Source organism: Neofelis nebulosa, chromosome 16 (assembly GCF_028018385.1).
Source record: "Neofelis nebulosa isolate mNeoNeb1 chromosome 16, mNeoNeb1.pri, whole genome shotgun sequence".
NCBI classification, from domain to species: Eukaryota; Metazoa; Chordata; class Mammalia; order Carnivora; family Felidae; genus Neofelis; species Neofelis nebulosa.
In genome coordinates this window covers 65,408,352-65,426,105 of record NC_080797.1, presented here as the reverse complement: position 1 = coordinate 65,426,105, position 17,754 = coordinate 65,408,352, and the positions used below count along the sequence as shown (strand labels likewise).

Sequence of the window (17,754 nt, the reverse complement as noted above, 5' to 3'; positions counted from 1 at the left end):
GGTGGGGAAAGTGGTGGTTGCTGCTGTCTCGATTTTTGTTTTCTTTGGGTGTAGAATTGAGTAAATTATAGACCCCGATTCAAGGCACATTATCACCTCCATTCCTTGCAAAGCATGTCTCTGGCTTCATTGTCTTTTATAAGCTCCAATCTCCACTCACTTCTTTTTCCCCTACATAGGCAGCCACTTCGATATACACATGTATCCCCGAAGAATACATCTGTTTGTATGTCGTGTGTTTTATATACACTAAGAATATTATGTTGTAGATCCCATCATGTTTCTTACTTTTTGCACTAACACTATTTTTTATGATCCATTCTCCTTGCTCTATGGACACCAACTCCCTGCTTCTCTTACCTCTTTCCAATCCATTCACTATATACACCAGAGTAATTTTCTTAAAGCTTAAGCTGGTCCCTATCACTTTCCTGCTTAACTCATCTCAAGAACTTCCTATTACTATTAGAAAAAATGTAAAACAGCCTATAAGTCCTGCCTGGCCTCACTCCTACACGTATCTACAAGCCCAACCACTATCCTTCTCTTTCTATTGTTCCCAAAACTTCAGCGGTACTGACTTTCTCTCAGTTCTTTGAATTTACAGAGCTATTTCATCTCAGAGCTTTTGTCTTTGTTTTCCCTCTGCCTGGAACTCTTTCCTCAACTCCTTGAATGGCTTTCTCAACTGTAATTCTAATGTTTTAATTTAAACACACACACACACACACACACACACACACAAGGGCACCTGGGTGGCTCAGTCAGTTCAGCCTCCAACTTTTTTTTTTTAATATAGTTTATTGTCAAATTGGCTAACATACAGTGTGCCAAGTGTGCTCTTGGTTTTTGGGGGTAGATTCCCATGGTTCATCGCAACAACCTCTTTGACCTCAATCACAGCAATTTCTTGCTTAACACATCTTCAAAGGCAAGGGAATTAAAAGCAAAAAATGAACTATTGGGACTTCATCATGATAAAAAGCTTATGCACTGCAAAGAAACAATCAACAAAACTAAAAGGCAACCAATGGAATGGGAAAAGATATTTGCAAATGACATATCAGATAAAGGGCTAGAAGCATCCAACCAACTCTTGATTTCAGTTCTGGTCATGATCTCACAGTTTGTGAGTTTGGGGTCTGCATTGGGCTCTGCACTGACAGTGCAGATTGGGATTCTCTCCCCCACCCTCTGACTATAAATAAATGAACCTTAAAACTAACTAAATAAATAAATACACACACACACACACACACAAATACACACAAAATGACATTTTAAGATTACTAAGCTGAATAGTAGATGCACAATTATTTTTATTCTATATACCAGCCCATGTATTTGTAATCACACTTCAAAAAATTATAGAGAACATCTATTCATGTGGCTCTATGTATACCTAGAGTGATACTTCTTTTACCTAGTAGTCCACTGTATGTATCCACCAGATTTTATTTATCCATTTGCCGAAGTGGTGAACACCTAACTCCACACTGCTATAAATAACACTGTGATGAATAGCCTTGTGTATGTTTCTCTATAGACTCTAAGCCATATTCTCTTAAGCATACACCCGGGAATGAGGCTACTAGGTAATAGGAGATAGACAGATGATAATGATAGATAGATAGATAGATTCATGGATGGATGGATATGTGTATATATACACTATATATACCTATAATGTATATCCTAGTAGAGATAATCAGGAGAGAAATCTATAGGTACTTAGCAGAATTTTATATATATCTCATATATATACATTTAATTTTAATTTTGCTCTCTATAGTTAATTTTAGTTTTGAAAAAGTATGTTTATATCGAAATATATAAAAATATATCTATAAATATATATAATTTTAATTTTGCTAGACATATTTAATTTTAATTTTGTCAAGGACTGATAGATTGCTCTTTTGATTGTCTCTACTAGTTTACCTTCCCATCATAGTACATGCTGTTTCTACTTTTCTCATATTCTCACCAACTTAGTATCATCAGACTCTAGTTTGACAGTCCAATTGGTGTAAAGATCATCCCATTGCTTTCTGATTTACCAGTGAGGTTTAACATTTCTTCATATTTTGTTAACAATTTGGGTTTCTCTTTATGAAATTTCCTTCTTATATACTTTACCCATCTTTGTTCTAGATTTTATTTCTATCTTCCTTTGGCAGAAGCTTCTTATAAATTCTAGGTATTACTCCTTTGTTGGTTTTCTTTTTTTTCAAGTTTATTTATTTATTTTGAGGGAGACAGAGACAGTGCAAGGGAGGGAGGGACAGAAAGAGAGGAGACAAAGAATCCCAAGCAGGTTCCATGCCATTAGCATGGAGCCCTACATGGGGCTCAAACTCCTGAAACCATGAGATCATGACCTGAACTGAAAGCAAGAGTCAGATACTTAACCAACTGAGCCACCCAGATGCCTCTCCTTTGCTGGTTTTAAAATAAAGCTTCAGGACGCCTGGGTGGCTCAGTCGGTGAAGCATCTGATTCCACTCAGGTCATAATCTTGCGGGTTTGTGAGTTTGAGTCCCGCAAGGGGCTCTGTGCTGACAGCTCAGAGCCTGGAGCCTGCTTTGGAATCTGTGTCTCCCTCTTTCTCTGCCCCTCCTCCGCTCACATTCTGTCTCTCTCTGTCTTTCAAAAATAAACGTTAAAATAAGATAAAGTTAAGCTTCTGTGAACATTTGTGTCCAGGTTTTTTAATAAACATAAGTTTTTCTCTCTCCGGGATAAATTCCAGGGAATGCAATTGTTGGGTTGTATAGTACCTGCATGTTAGTTTTATAAGAAACTGCCAAACTACTGTGTAGACTGGCGGTAACATTTTACATTCCCACCAGCAAAGTATGAGTGGTGCAGTTTCTCTAGATCCTCACCCGCATTTGATGTTGTCACTGTTTATTTTAACTATTCTGACAAATGTGGTTCAATCAGCCTTTCCCTAATGGTGCCGAACATCTTTCCATCTGCTTATTTGCCATCTGTGTATCCCCCGTGAAATGTTTGTTCATATCTTTTGCTTATTTCCTGATGGTATTTTTTTAACTGTTGTATTTTGAAACATCTTTATACATTCTAGACACTAGTCCTTTGTCCCTTTTACCGTTTTGAACAAAGTGTAAAAACCTCACTCCCTTGAAGGAATCCACTAAATAAAAGCTGTGATTGCCTTCTGACATTTTGTGCTCCTTATACAGTAGGCCCACAGGAAAAGATGGGTGTCACTTTCCTAACTAGGACTATTGACAATGATTAGCAGGAAGATAGGGTTGCTACTACTTGGGGACAGGAAATAATATGCCTTAAACCTAGGGTATTCACTTGGGTATTTCTTAGTGCTTCCATGTACAGTAATAAATGTTAATGAACAATTTCAGTCACCTGCTACAAAAAGACAAGAGTAAGAACTCACACCCTTCAGGCATGAAGGTCTTATATATTCTACCAGTGGAGAGTAGAGATAACAAACTTTATTTATAACCTTGGGATAACCTACAGTAATGGGGACTGTGTCTTGTCTCACTACCCTTTTGCTTAAAACTTTCCAGCTCATAACTGGCCATCACCTTGAAGGCTATTCTGAATTATGGGTTGTATACCTACCCTAGTTGGGAATAAGTGAAACTCAATGGATTTTAACAAGAGCAAATGGAGTCCCTTTATTTTAGAACATATATATTTATTTATTTAGAGTCATAAACTCTTTGCCATCCAATATTGACCTTACTTGCTAATATTCTGATCATTGGCCCACTTTCCACGACCTTGCTAATTGAATTTTAGTGAACTAGAATAAAAGGCTGCACGGACTTTTAGAATTAGAAACATTGCAAAAGACATTTCTCCTTGTGAAAAGTGATAAGTAAAATAAATGAGTAAATAAGCAACTCTTAACATATTAACTTTAAAGCACGAAGCAAAATCTTGACTTTCCTTAACAATATCAAAGTCATGAAGGGACTCAGGGAGGGGAGTTGTCATAGACATATGTGGGCGTCAGAAGTGAAAAGCCTGAGGTAGAGACTTCTGAGGTGAGGATCTAGAGAAAAGCCTGAGGTAGAGACTTCCCTGGAGGGCATGGAGGACACCTGCAGTATCAGCTCGGAGGTCACTGGCCCAAGGAAAAGAAGACTTTGCCCCTGAGACATCTCGCCAGGGCACACTTCATGTCCTTGTTCCGCAGGCTGTAAATGAAGGGGTTCAGCAGGGGAGTTACCACTGTGTACATGACAGCAGCAGCTGTATCCTCTTCTATGGAGTTGGAGGAAGAGTATGAGGGGCACAGATAAGCCCTGATCACTGTCCCAAAGAAGAGGGCAACAACAGCAAGGTGGGACCCACATGTAGAAAAGGCTTTGTGCCTTCCCTGGGCAGAGGGGACTCTGAGGATGGCTGAAACAATGTGGATATATGAGACCAGGATGAGAATAAAGGGGATTAAAATGACTGCTCCTCCCAAGAAGAGCAGCACAAGCTCATTGACCTGAGTGTCAGAGCAAGACACTTTCATCAGAGGTCCCAGATCACAGAAGAAGTCAGGAATGATCTTCTTAGAGCAAAAGGAAAGTCGAAAGATGAGGAAAGTGTGGGTCATGGCAACAAGACTCGTAAGGACCCAGCAGGCAGTAACCAGGAGGGTGCAGCGCTGGCGGCTCATGACTATCTTATAGTGGAGAGGGTGGCAGATGGCCACGTAGCGGTCATAGGCCATTGTGGCCAGGAGAAAGATGTCCATGTCCCCGAAAGTCAAGAAGAAGTAGAGCTGAACCAAGCATCCCGCATAGGAAATGGACCTGCTCTGGGTCTGGATATTCACCAGGGCCTTGGGCACGGTGGTGGAGGTGAAAAGGATGTCAGCACAGGACAGGCTGGCGAGGAAGAAGTACATGGGTGTGTGAAGACGTGCGTCAGTGCCAATGGCCAGAACAATGAGCAGGTTCCCGGTCACGGTGACCACATACATGCACAGGAACAGCAGGAAGAGGATGTGCTGCTGCTCTGGCCGCTCGGAGAGTCCCCAGAGGAGGAACTCCAAGATGCTGGTCTGGTTCCCTCCTGCCATGAGCCCAGAAGCTAGGGAAAGAGACCTCCGCTGAGACCCATTAAAACTCTCTAAACATACTTTACTCTAGATGATTGATAGGTATGCCATTCTCTGAACCCGAGAGAAGAATGAATGACCGTATTGTATCTGTACTGATCACATATTGTGTGCACTGTATACATTTTTTTACTTTTTTTTAACGTTTATTTATTTTTGAGACAGAGAGAGACAGAGCATGAACGGGGGAGGGTCAGAGAGAGGGAGACACAGAATCTGAAACAGGCTCCAGGCTCTGAGCTGTCAGCACAGAGCCTGACGCGGGGCTCGAACTCACGGACCGCGAGATCAGGACCTAAGCCGAAGTCGGCCGCTTAACCGACTGAGCCACCCAGGCGCCCCTGCACTGTATATTTTTATTAAAACTTACTAAATACAATGTGCTAGGAAGTGTGAGAGACACAATTTAAGAGAATTAAAGTAGATTTCTTTCCTGGTTTATTTCTCCACACTCCGTTCTGTCCCAGATTTCTTTAGTTGTAATTTGTTTCTTCAGCTATACTCTCAAGGGCATCAAGAAGTTTTCATTCATTCACTCATTCATTTATTCATTCATTCCACAGAGACTAAGCACCAGCTCTGGACCTGGTAGAGTGCCAGGCAAATAAGACACTGATAATCCTTACCTGTGGAGAATTTTCAATCTAATGGGATAGACATAACTGGCTATGTTGAAATCCTATAAAAATTTTTTTAATGTTTTCATTTATTTTTGATAGAGAGAGAGAGAGAGAGAGAGAGACAGAGCACAAGCAGGAAGGGGCAGAGAGAGAGGGAGACACAGAATCAGAAGCAGGTTCCAGACTCTGAGCTGTCAGCACGGAGCCCAATGCAGGGCTTGAACTCATAAACTGTGAGATCATGACCTGAGCTGAAGTTGGACACTTAACCAACTGAGATACCCAGGTACCCCTAAGTCCTATAATATTTTGATTCAGGGTTCTCTACCCATTCAACTGCCCACAAATCACTCTCAGACCCCAGACAACCTGTTCTGATCCTTCATGCCCAAAATTTCATATCATCCATCTGTCAGAAATCAATTTAACAATCAGCTTTTTAATAAAGATATGTACAGGTAACTCTTCTTCAGTTATCTGTGATAACAAAAAAGAAACCATAATCTCCAATCTCCAAAATCTCCAAAACTGGTTGTGTACACACACACACACACACACGCATTTCTGAGACAAAGCAGACTGAGGCAGAAAAGGAAGGCTTTCTGGGCCATAAATGTAGTTCAGGATCTTAGCAGATGGATGAGGGCAGCCTATCGAGGCAAACTCTTGAACAAAGGCCAGGCAGTAGGAAGCCCTAGACAGGGTCAGAGATGGGGTGGATAGGTTTCGAGCGTGAGGTAGAGGAGGGATTGTAATGTAAGAGAATGTTAGAAAGGGAACTAAGAGTCAAATTTGGGAGTGTTTGGAATGGAAAGTAAAGAATCTGGAACTTTATTCTGTATGTTAGAAGGACCACAAAAGCTATTTTGAGCAGGAAGTGCTCTCAGTGCTTGAGAGGGCTCAATACATGAAAATCGCACTTTCCCATGTGTGGAACCAACTGAACGTTAGTCATGGAGTCGGTCAGTCAGATGGAGAAAAAGAATCATCTTTGTTACTGAAAAAGACTAGGTTGGAGAATCCATCTCAGCTGTGTTCACTGAGTTTTGTAATACTCCTCCAAAATTAAATCTATTTTCCCTTTCACAGGCTTAGCTGGACTATCATGGGCTACCGCACAGGGGAAGAGCCTGCATTAGTAAAACATGAAATGTGGAAGAACAAAACAAAGTGAGTTTTTCCTGAAAGTGATCAGATTCTTAATGAGAATAGAGAAGCTAAGGCCCAAAATTCAGCAGAGAAGTCACTCCAGGTATAAGGAGAGCAGAGAGCCAGGGCTATTAGTCTAGAAAGATGCATCTGTCCTCCAACGTAGATCAAGTGAGACCATGGGGGAAGGGAAGGGGGGGGAAGTTAGAGAGGGAGGGAGCCAAACCATAAGAGACTCTTAAAAACTGAGAATAAACTGAGGGTTGATGGGGGGGTGGGAGGGAGGGGAAAGTGGGTGATGGGCATTGGGGAGAGCACCTGTTGAGATGAGCACTGGGTGTTGTATGGAAACCAATTGACAATAAATTTCATATTAAAAAAAAATAAATACATAAAATAAAAAGTTAAAAAAATAATAAAAATAAAAAGTAAATTAGAAGAGGGGCATCTGGCTGGCTCAGTTGGTAGAGCATATGACTTTTCATCTTGGGGTCATGAGTTCAAACCCCAATTGGGGGTAGAGTTTACTCAAAAAAAATTTTATCCTTAAAAACACTTTAAAAAAAGAACAGAGAATACTAAACAAATTAATAAGATATGTGTGTGAATGTATGTATATGAATTTTAAGTATAAATATATATGTATGTATATGTAAATGTGTATATATAACATATATCACTGTGTTCCAGTAATAGTAATAAACACACTTTACTTTCAAGTTCCTAAAGAGCATCTAAAAAATAGACAATACACAAGGCCACAGAGAAAACTTCAAAAAATTCCACAAAGCAGTAATAACTCAATTCTTTGCCAAAACTGCAACAAAAGTAGACATTATTAACAAAGTCAAAAAACAAAAATAGCCATTCAACCTGGAAAAAAGTTTCAAATACCTCTATTAACTCTCAAGCCCAAAAGAGAAATAAAAACCTAAATTTCAGAGTTTTAGAAAACAATAATAGCAATGCTGTGTACCAGAGTCTATGCAATATAATCAAAGTAATCAAAGGAAAATTCATTGCCTTACACACTTATGTAAGAGTAAATAATACAAGAATCAGACATCTGACACAAAATGAGCAACAAAAATAAACTGTATGCGGACAAGATTAAAACAAACGTGGAGTTTAAAATCAGAAAACAAATAAAGTAACAACAACACAGAACAACAACAAAACAGTTTTTTGGTCTTTTTCAACAAGTGGTGCTGGGACAACTGGGTATCCATCTGCAAAAGAATGAATTGGGACCCCCTACCTTAGATCAGACAGAAGTAACTCAAAATGGATCAAAGACCTAGCTGTAAGAGTTAAAAATATAACAATCTTAGAAAATATAGACATAAATCTTCATGACTTTGGATTAGGCAATAATGTCTTAGATATGACACCAAAGCACACTCAAAAAAAAAAAAAAAACCCAAAACTGCATCTCATCAGAACTTAAAACATTTGTACTTCAAAGGGCACCATCAAGAATGTGAAAAGAGGGGCGCCTGGGTGGCTCAGTGGGTTAAGCGTCCGACTTCAGCCAGGTCACGATCTCGCGGTCCGTGAGTTCGAGCCCCGCGTCGGGCTCTGGGCTGATGGCTCGGAGCCTGGAGCCTGTTTCCGATTCTGTGTCTCCCTCTCTCTCTGCCCCTCCCCCGTTCATGCTCTGTCTCTCTCTGTCCCAAAAAAATAAATAAAAAAACGTTGAAAAAAAATTAAAAAAAAAAAAAAAAAGAATGTGAAAAGAGGTGTGGGAAAGAAGATGGCAGCGTAGGAGGACGCTGGTCTCACCGCGTCCTGCTGACCACTTAGATTCCACCCACATCTGCCTAAATAACCCAGAAAGCCGCCAGAAGACTAGCAGAATGGACTCTCTGGAGCCAAGCATAGACAACAGGCCCACGGAAGAGGGGCCCCTCCCAAAGCGGACCCCCCCCCTCCCCCCGCCAAGGCAAAGCGAGCTGAGTCTGCCCCTCCCGCCCCTGTGCACCATGCGGATCCACCCCGGCTCATACGCCAGATCCCATCGAAGCAGCACCACAAGCCTGGCAGTGTGCAAGTAGCCCAGGCAGAGGCCACACGACTCCACAGTGAGTCCTGCCCCTGGGAGAGCGGAAGATAAGGTACACACCAGTCTGACTGTGGCCCCAGCGGTGGTCTGGGGACAGATATCAGGCCTGACTGTGGCCCCACCCACCAATACAAGTTACTCCAGACAGCACAGGGGAAGAGCCCTGCAGTTCCGCGCCACTCCAGGGACGATCCAAAATGACGAAACGGAAAAATTCTCCTCAAAAGAAACTCCAGGAAGTAGTGACAGCTAATGAACTGATCAAAAACGATCTAAGCAATGTAACAGAAAATGAATTTAAAATAATAGTCATAAAATTAATCGCTGGGCTTGAAAAAAGTATAGAAGACAGCAGAGAATCTATTAGTACAGAGATCAAGGGACTAAGAAACAGTCAGGAGAAACTAAAAAATGCTATAAATGAGCTGCAAAATAAAATGGAGGCGACCACAGCTCGGATTGAAGAGGCAGAGAAGAGAATAGGTGAATTAGAAGATAAAAGTATGGAAAAAGAGGAAGCTGAGAAAAAGAGAGTTAAAAAAAAATCCAGGAGGGGCGCCTGGGTGGCTCAGTGGGTTAAGCGTCCGACTTCAGCTCAGGTCATGATCTCGTGGTCCGTGAGTTCAAGCCCCGCATCGGGCTCTGTGCTGACAGCTCAGAGCCTGGAGCCTGTTTCGGATTCTGTGTCTCCCTCTCTCTTTGACCCTCCCCCGTTCATGCTCTGTCTCTCTCTGTCTCAAAAATAAATAAATGTTAAAAAAAAAAAAATCCAGGAGTATGAGGGGAGAATTAGAGAACTAAGTGACACAATTAAACGTAATGATATACGCATAATTGGGATTCCAGAGGAGGAAAAGAGAGGGAAAGGTGCTGAAGGTATACTTGAAGAAATCATCGCTGAGAAGTTCCCTGATCTGGGGAAGGAAAAAAGCATTGAAATCCAAGAGGCACAGAAAACTCCCTTCAGACATAACTTGAATTGATCTTCTGCACAACATATCATAGTGAAACTGGCAAAATACAAGGATAAAGAGAAAATTCTGAAAGCAGCTAGGGACAAACATACTCTAACATATAAAGGAGACCGATAAGACTAGTGACGGATCTATCTACTGAAACTTGGCAGTCCAGAAAGGAATGGCAGGAAATCTTCAATGTGATGCACTGAAAAAATATGCAGCCGAGAATCCTTTATCCAGCAAGTCTGTCATTTAGAATAGAAGGAGAGATAAAGGTCTTCCCAAACAAACAAAAACTGAAGGAATTCGTCACCACTAAATCAGCCCTACAAGAGATCCTAAGGGGGATCCTGTGAGACAAAGTACCAGAGACATCACTACAAGCATGAAACCTACAAACATCACAATGACTCTAAACCCATATCTTTCTATAATAACACTGAATGTAAATGCACTAAATGCTCCAACCAAAAGACATAGGGTATCAGAATGGATAAAAAAAAAAAAGACAAGACCCATCTATTTTCTGTCTACAAGAGACTCATTTTAGACCTGAGGACACCTTCAGATTGAAAGTGAGAGGATGGAGAACTGTCTATCATGCTACTGGAAGTCAAAAGAATGTGAAAAGACAACCCATAAAGTGGGAGAAAATTTTGCAAATCATATATCAGATAAGAGATTTTCATCTAGAATATAAAAAGAAAAATCACAGCTCAGAAAGACAACTATTATGATTTTAAAGTGAGCAAAGGATCTGTGTAGACATTTCCCCAAAGAAGACAGTCAATAAGAACATAAGAAATGTTCCATGTCATTAGCCATCAGGGAAACACACATCAAAACCACAATGAGACACCACTTCACTATCCTCTAGAATGGCTAGAATCAATAAATCAGATAAGAAGTGTTGTGGAGGGTCGGGAAAACTTGGAACTCTTATACACGGCTAGTGTGGATGTAAAATGTTTCAGTGTCTTTGGGAAACAGTCTACAAAAGGCTTCTCAAAAGGCTAACCATAGAATTACTCATATGACCCAGCAATTCCACTCCTAAGTATACCCAAGAGAAATGAAAACGTACATCCACACGAAAACTTGTACACAGATGTTTGTAGCAGCATTATTCATAACAGAAAAACTGAGAATGACCCAGATGTCCATCAACTGGTGAATGGATAAATAAAATATAGCATATCCATAAAATTAAATAGTATTTTGTATTAAAAAGAAATGAAGTACTTCTACATGCTACAACATGGGTGTACCTTGAAAACATTACACTAAGTGAAAGAAGCCAGACACAGGACAACATATTGTACAATTCAGTTTCAATAGAATTTCCCAAACAGGCAAATGTAGACAGACAGCAAGTAGATTAGTGACTGCCTAAGGCTTGGAGGGATGGACATGTGGGGGTGATAGCTAAGAAGTGAAGGGTTTTTTCTGGGGGTGATGAAAATGTTGTAAACTTATTATGGCGATTGTTGTACAATTCAGTGAATACAGAATATGATAAAAGCCATTGAACTGCACACTTTGCATGAATTGGATGGTATGTGAATTGTATATACTGGAAAAAATCAATCTAAGAGACAAGTCACTTGTTAACCCAATCAAGCAAAAATAAAAGGGAGGAGTAGGGAGAGAAACACACAAATAAACTAAATAAGAAATGACAAGGGGGACATAAACTGAAAAAGAAATTATTTAAAATCACAAGACTATTTAGCTAGAGTCCATGCAAAACAATTTGTAATTCTAGATGAAATGAAAAATCCTTGGAGACTATGATGTACCAAAATTAACCCTGGTAGAGGTGAAAAGTATAAGCCAACCACCTTCCACAAAAAAAAAAAAAAAAAAAAAAAAAAAAAAATACATGTTAGGGCACTTGGGTGGCTCAGTTGGTTAAGTATCTACTCTTGATTTCAGCTCAGGTCTTGATCTCATGGTTCATGAGATCAAGCCCCACATGGGGCTCTGCACTAACAAAGAGATTTTTTTATAGCACAGTACTATAAATGTGTTTTCCTTATGATCTTCTTAATAACATTTTCTTTTCTCGAGCTTACCTTACTGTAAGAATTCAGCACATAATACATATAACATACAAAATATGTATTAATTGAATGTTTATGTTATGAGTAAGGCTTCTGGTCAACAGTAGGCTGTTAATAGTTAAGTTTGGGGAGAGTCTAAAGTTAGGGACAGATTTTCATATTGGGCGGTTCAGCACCCCAACCCTGACATTGTTCAAGGATCAAATGTAATCCTCCTTCAGGGACGGTGGAAAACAACCAACAAAAATACAATATAGCCTACCTGTCAAAGAGCTGCTCCCTAAAGAAGTGTCAGGGTCACCGAGTTGAACAGGAGATCCCACAAACTTTAAAAGATAGACGATCTCTTTTCCTTTCCTTTTTTTTTTTAATTTATGTATTAGTTTGAGAGAGGGAGAGGGAGACAGAACAGAACAGAGAGAGAAAGAGAGAGAATCCCAAGCAGACTCTGTGCTGACAGCATAGAGCTCAATCTTAGAACCTTGAGATCATGATCTGAGGCAAAATCAAGAATTAGATGCTTAACTGACTGAGCCACCCAGGTGCCCTGGCAATCTCCTTTTCTAGTCGGAATATAGAAAGAGAAGACAAACTTCCAAAATCTTATCATAAAGCAGGGATAATGCTGATTTTAAAATCTGATAAGTATTGTACAAAAAAAGATTTCTGGAGGACATAAGAAAGTCAACTGAAAAACATTAAGACTAGTGAGAATAGTAACATGTAGAATCAACATAAATGAATCAGTCTATCCACATATAAAAACAATATCCAGTTAGGAGATGTTTTGAAAGAGAATAACCCATTTATAAATGAAAAAGGCGAAGTACCTAGGAGGAAAAAAAAAAACACTTAAAAACAAGTGTTTAAGACCAATATGAGGAACACTTTACACCCCTAAGTAAAGCATTGATTCAGATAAGAATAAAGAGGATATCAAACGGGGGTAAAGCCATTCAGTGAATGGTTGATGGGGAACTGGGTATTTGTATATGTCAAATTAACACCACGCAGATTCTTTCCTGGTCACAAGAGGGGAAAATGTGACTTTACAATGGAGGAATCAGGTTATCATTTCACAAATCCAGTGGTGAATCTTAGTATCGGCCAATCATGACACACAATATAACATGATGTGTTTTAGCCAAAAACATTTAACTTAAATGTTATCAAACTGCTAGAATAACTTCCAGTTACAGAAATACAGGATGTGAGAGGAAGCTGGCTTCAAAAGGAAACACTCACAGAAGTCCTAAAGGTAGGACACCACAGGAATGTCTCTTAAGCTTTTATGTGCATATGAGTCACCAGGGGCACACAAGTCAATGCAGATTTGCGTTTCAGTGGGTCTGGGGGCGGGGAGGGGGTCTGATAATCTGCATTTCTAACAAGCTCCCAGGGATGCCGCTGCCCCTGTCAGTGAACCTGACTTTGAGAAAGAGGAGACTGGAATAATCACTTCAGTCAGTCACTGTTGGGAAAAAATGAATTCCTAGAGAGGAAGAATCTATAACAAGATTTATAACAACCAGATGCAATGCAAGGTCCAGGATAAAATTCCTATTTTGACAAACCAACTGAAAAGGACACCTCTGGGGATAAGTGGAGAAATTTAAATATAAACTAGGAGTGGATAATAATAAAAAAATGATTATTAATTGGGTTGGTGTGAAAATGCTATGTAAGGCACATGGAAAAGGTTTTTTTAAAGAGATATACGCTGAATATTTAGGGATGTAATATGATATCTATAATTTACTTTAAAACATTTCAGCAGAAAAATGTGAACTTATAAAATCTACATAAGGTACAAATAATATTAACATGGAGACTCCAGCAAAGATCATCCGGTTTGAAAATACAAACTTGAAATTTTCTCCAAAATTTGAAATGAAAGGGACAGAGATAAAAAATAATGGGCAAATAAATACAGTTAGAAAACCAAATTCCAATGTAAGAATTTAAGAAACCCCCTAAAAAATAAAGCAAAATATGTGAGTCTGATGCAAATCGTATTAAATTGGGAAGAGTCCTGCATTTGAAAATCTAAATGGTTCTCTAAATTCTGCACATAATTATTGAAGGATAAAAGACCTGCAAATTGTCATATCCTGGAATGTTTAAATGTCAAAGATAAACACTTCTGAAACAATTTTAAGTAGTGGTCAACATTTAGTGACAGCTTACTCTCCAGAGCACTTTCCTGAGTGTACTTGTTATTGTCTTGTTTAACCTTTACATCACACTACAAAGTAGAAACTATCAGCACCATTTATAGAGAAGGAGACTGGTGTTTAGAAAAATTAAGTAAAAATAAGTTGTTTAGTTCACACAGTTTGCAAGTGGTAGAGTCAAGACTCAAACCCAATGCCCTGAAAATCTAAAACTTCAGTTCTTACCTTCGATTACATCAAGTTGCACCCCCTCATCTCCTAGGTAAGCGCCAAGCTTCTTCCTCCCCCTTCAAAGGGGAGGTCTGCCTTCAGGCATTGCCAGTTCCAATGGACAGCAGTCATTCAATGGACAGATACTACTGAGTGTGAAGCAAATGCCAGGGTGGTGGGAACATCTGAGGATACAGAAAGATGATATAAAGGAGGCTGGATGAAAGAAGATCTATATGACAGATTTTCTCCATTCTAGCAAAAACAAGCTAGAACTAGAAACGGGAAAATTTCACAGGGGCAATAACAAAACTCCTAAGTGCAACAAGAAAGTGTAAGACCTACAGGAAGAAACCTAGAAACTTGGATGGAAGAAGATCAGTCAAGATACAAAAAAATGGAAAGAAGTACCATGTTCTTAGCTGGGAAGAATTTAATAACATAAAAATTCTAATCCTCCCCAAGTTGAAATCTAAATATAATAGAATTCCAATTTAATTACTGAGCCTCAACATTTACATCTCAGCTCAAAATCTTTTCCTCAGAGTCCTTTCTTGACAACTTCCTTTTAAAACGCCACTCTCGGGGCGCCTGGGTGGCTCAGTCGGTTAAGCGGCCGACTTCAGCTCGGGTCATGATCTCGCGGTCTGTGAGTTCGAGCCCCGCGTCAGACTCTGTGCTGACAGCTCAGAGCCTGGAGCCTGTTTCATATTCTGTGTCTCCCTCTCTCTCTGACCCTCCCCCATTCATGCTCTGTCTCTCTCTGTCGCAAAAATAAATAAACGTTAAACAAATAAAAAAAATAAAAAATAAAATAAAAAGCCACTCTCACACCCCATTGAGTGCTCTCTCCATCCTGTGGCAGTGCTTATTAATTTCATGGCACTCACTACATGCTGACATTATATTGTTCACATGTTTCCTTTTCCTTGGTCTTTTTTTCTTTCTATGAAATTTCCTTGTTTGGCTTGCTCACAACTGTGTTGCCTCAAAGAGTGGTGGTCGTAGGCTAGAAACTCAATATGCACTTGTAACTTGTAACTTGTAATTTGTGTATGTGTATGTGTATGTGTGTGTGTGTGTGTGTGTGTGTGTCAGAGAGAGACAGAGTATGAGCGAGGGAGGGGCCGAGAGAGAGGGAGACACAGAATCTGAAGCAGGCTCCAGGCTCAGCTGTCAGCACACAGCCCGATGCGGGGCTCGAACTCACGGACCGCGAGATCATGACCTGAGCCGAAGTCCGACGCTCAACCGACTGAGCCACCCAGGTGCCCCTGCACTTGTAACCTGTAACAGGGGGTCACATAGGATACCACATGACACATGGAAGGGATATTCAACCTTCCATTAACAAAAGGAGAGAGGGAGGAAAGCAGAGTTACCTTTGAGAAGTTACAGGTCATTGTCATGAAGGACAGATCCTATCGCTGGGGAGGATCCAGAAAAGCTCAGAGTCTCCGGGGAGGACAGTGTGCAGAGACTGAGAAGGGGAGGGAGAGAGCTGTGGGGAAGGGGCTGCACTGTCCCTGCTGCCACATGTCCCAGCAAGCAGCAGACAGGAGCAGAGAGGAGGGGAGGGTCACCCTGAGGAGCGAAGGAGAGCAGGGCCTGGATCCCGGACAGGGCAGGGACAGCAGGATGCAGCCATCTCTGAGAGCCGTGTCCCCTTACCTGGAGAGGGCAGGACCCAGCCCGCTGAGCCTCAGAGCACTTCCTGTACATGAGGTGCGCCTGGGTGGCTCCGTTGGTTAAGCCTCTGACTCTTAGTTTCCGCTCAGGTCATGATCTCACAATTTGTGAATTCCAGCCTCGAGCTCTTGGCTTGGGATTCTTTCTCCCTCCCTCTCTCTCTGCTCCTCCCCCATGTGCACTTTCTCGTGCTTGCTTGCTCTCTTTCTCAAAATAAATACACTTTTTTTTTAAAGAGCATTTCCTGTACATGCAAACTGAGCAGAGCAAGTTCCTGCCACTGCCTCCCTGCTTACAAGGGGACAAGGGTGGGGGGAGGACCGTGTTAAAGGCAAGGAACTTAAATTCAGTGAGTTCTTCTAGGGATCCTGACTCAACTTCCTGAATTCCCTCCAGAGACTGGAGATGATGCTAACATCCTATGCTGAGGAGGAAGCTGAGGCTCAAAGAAGCTGAGTGAGAGGTCCCAAGGTTGCACACTAAGTGGCAGAGTTTGGATGTGCTCTATATCTTGTGACTCTGAATGCCAGGCACTGGTACCCTGTGCTGTGGAGGAGAGAAAGACTGGGCAGAGCTGACACTTGGCCTCAAATAACTTCCTACTGGCCACTGGCTGCCCATTCTGATTCAGGGCTCTCCCACTGACAGTCGGACAGATGCTACCCAGGGCTTCCTGAATTCCTCGCATCAGTGCTTGCCTGACCCCAAGCGTCTCCCTGTGACCTGTCCATTCAATGCCACTATTGTTAACCTGACACTGTGCCTACTGTGTCAGCACCAAATATGAATACACAGGCTCCCCTCAACCCCATCCCTAGTCCTCATCTCTGGATATCTTCGATTGTTCTTCCTTCTGCCTGGAACACTGACTCCACCACCACCTCCCGCCCTTGTTCCTTCTCTCAAGTCCTGTGCATCCCTGAGGTCTCAGTACAAACATCCCTAAGATGATTTTTCAAGCTTTCTTCAGCTTGCTGGGTGTTCCGATATTAACCTCCATTGCCCATATTTTAACACTGCTAAAACTTACAACACTTACTTCATTAAATCCAGCCTCTCCACCAGAATGAAAGCTTCAAGAAGTCAGGGTCACTGTGTGCTGTCTTCATCATGTGCTCCCTTCATTGTGTGATTCCCTGGTGCCTAAGACAATGCCTTGCACCAAAGAGATGCTCAATAAACACAGGATGCCTGGGTGAACGCAGGCATGAACACTGGAAGATGGATCATTCAGTTCTTCCATTTTACCTCCAGAAAACTGAAGCCCACAACAGTGAGAGAAACAAAAAGCTAGTTTCCCTGAATTCATGTGTGAGTGGAGGGAAGGGTTCTATCTGCTGACCTTATATTCAAGAAGTCCAGAACCTTGTATTGTCTGCAACTGGGAGCAATGACTAACTGTAGGCTTGCCTTGACACAAAGGAAGTGATGAGTAGTAATTCTCCATTTACACCTAAACCTGAGACCATGTCGGTAGTAAGCAAGGATTAGTCCCGTAGGAAGGAATTCTCAGACAAAATACAGACTCCCTTTTTGATGGTACCCAACTTTCTGAGTCTCCCCATGGGGGCTGGAGTATGAAATCCACAGCCATCCTGAAAGATTCACCCTGGCGTTTTCTGTGTGTGAAAAGAAACACTTGTCCCACCAGTCCCTCCACCTAACCTGGGGCTCTAACCCCTCCTGCTGTCCTTGTTTGTGAAGCCTTCCAGGAC

At 41.2% G+C, this 17,754-nt stretch overlaps 2 protein-coding genes across 4 annotated transcripts in view; both read right to left on the bottom strand.

The window, feature by feature from the left end:
* Positions 1 to 16,186, bottom strand: part of LOC131497550 (olfactory receptor 1D2) — a 28,441-nt gene extending 12,255 nt beyond the window's left edge. The window contains exons 1-2 of one of the 3 annotated variants that reach the window (XM_058703922.1): positions 16,022 to 16,186; positions 14,366 to 14,535 (exon numbers count right to left, since the gene is read on the bottom strand). The gene's annotated coding sequence lies outside the window, so the exon portion shown is untranslated. Of the gene's footprint in view, positions 1 to 5,739; positions 5,793 to 12,228; positions 12,468 to 14,365; positions 14,536 to 16,021 lie in introns of those variants that run through there. The other 2 variants (XM_058703923.1, XM_058703925.1) reach the window with 2 other exon arrangements.
* LOC131497551 (olfactory receptor 1P1-like) lies at positions 3,987 to 5,077 on the bottom strand. Its single transcript, XM_058703926.1, has one exon. The coding sequence runs from the start codon at positions 5,072 to 5,074 to the stop codon at positions 4,121 to 4,123; it is 954 nt and encodes a 317-aa protein (XP_058559909.1). The 5' UTR covers positions 5,075 to 5,077; the 3' UTR covers positions 3,987 to 4,120.
* Positions 16,187 to 17,754: the final 1,568 nt, after the last annotated feature.

Bases quoted from the DNA above. Each gene is read 5' to 3' on its own strand.
- LOC131497551 (XM_058703926.1), bottom strand. From the start codon at position 5,074: ATGGCAGGAGGGAACCAGACCAGCATCTTGGAGTTCCTCCTCTGGGGA.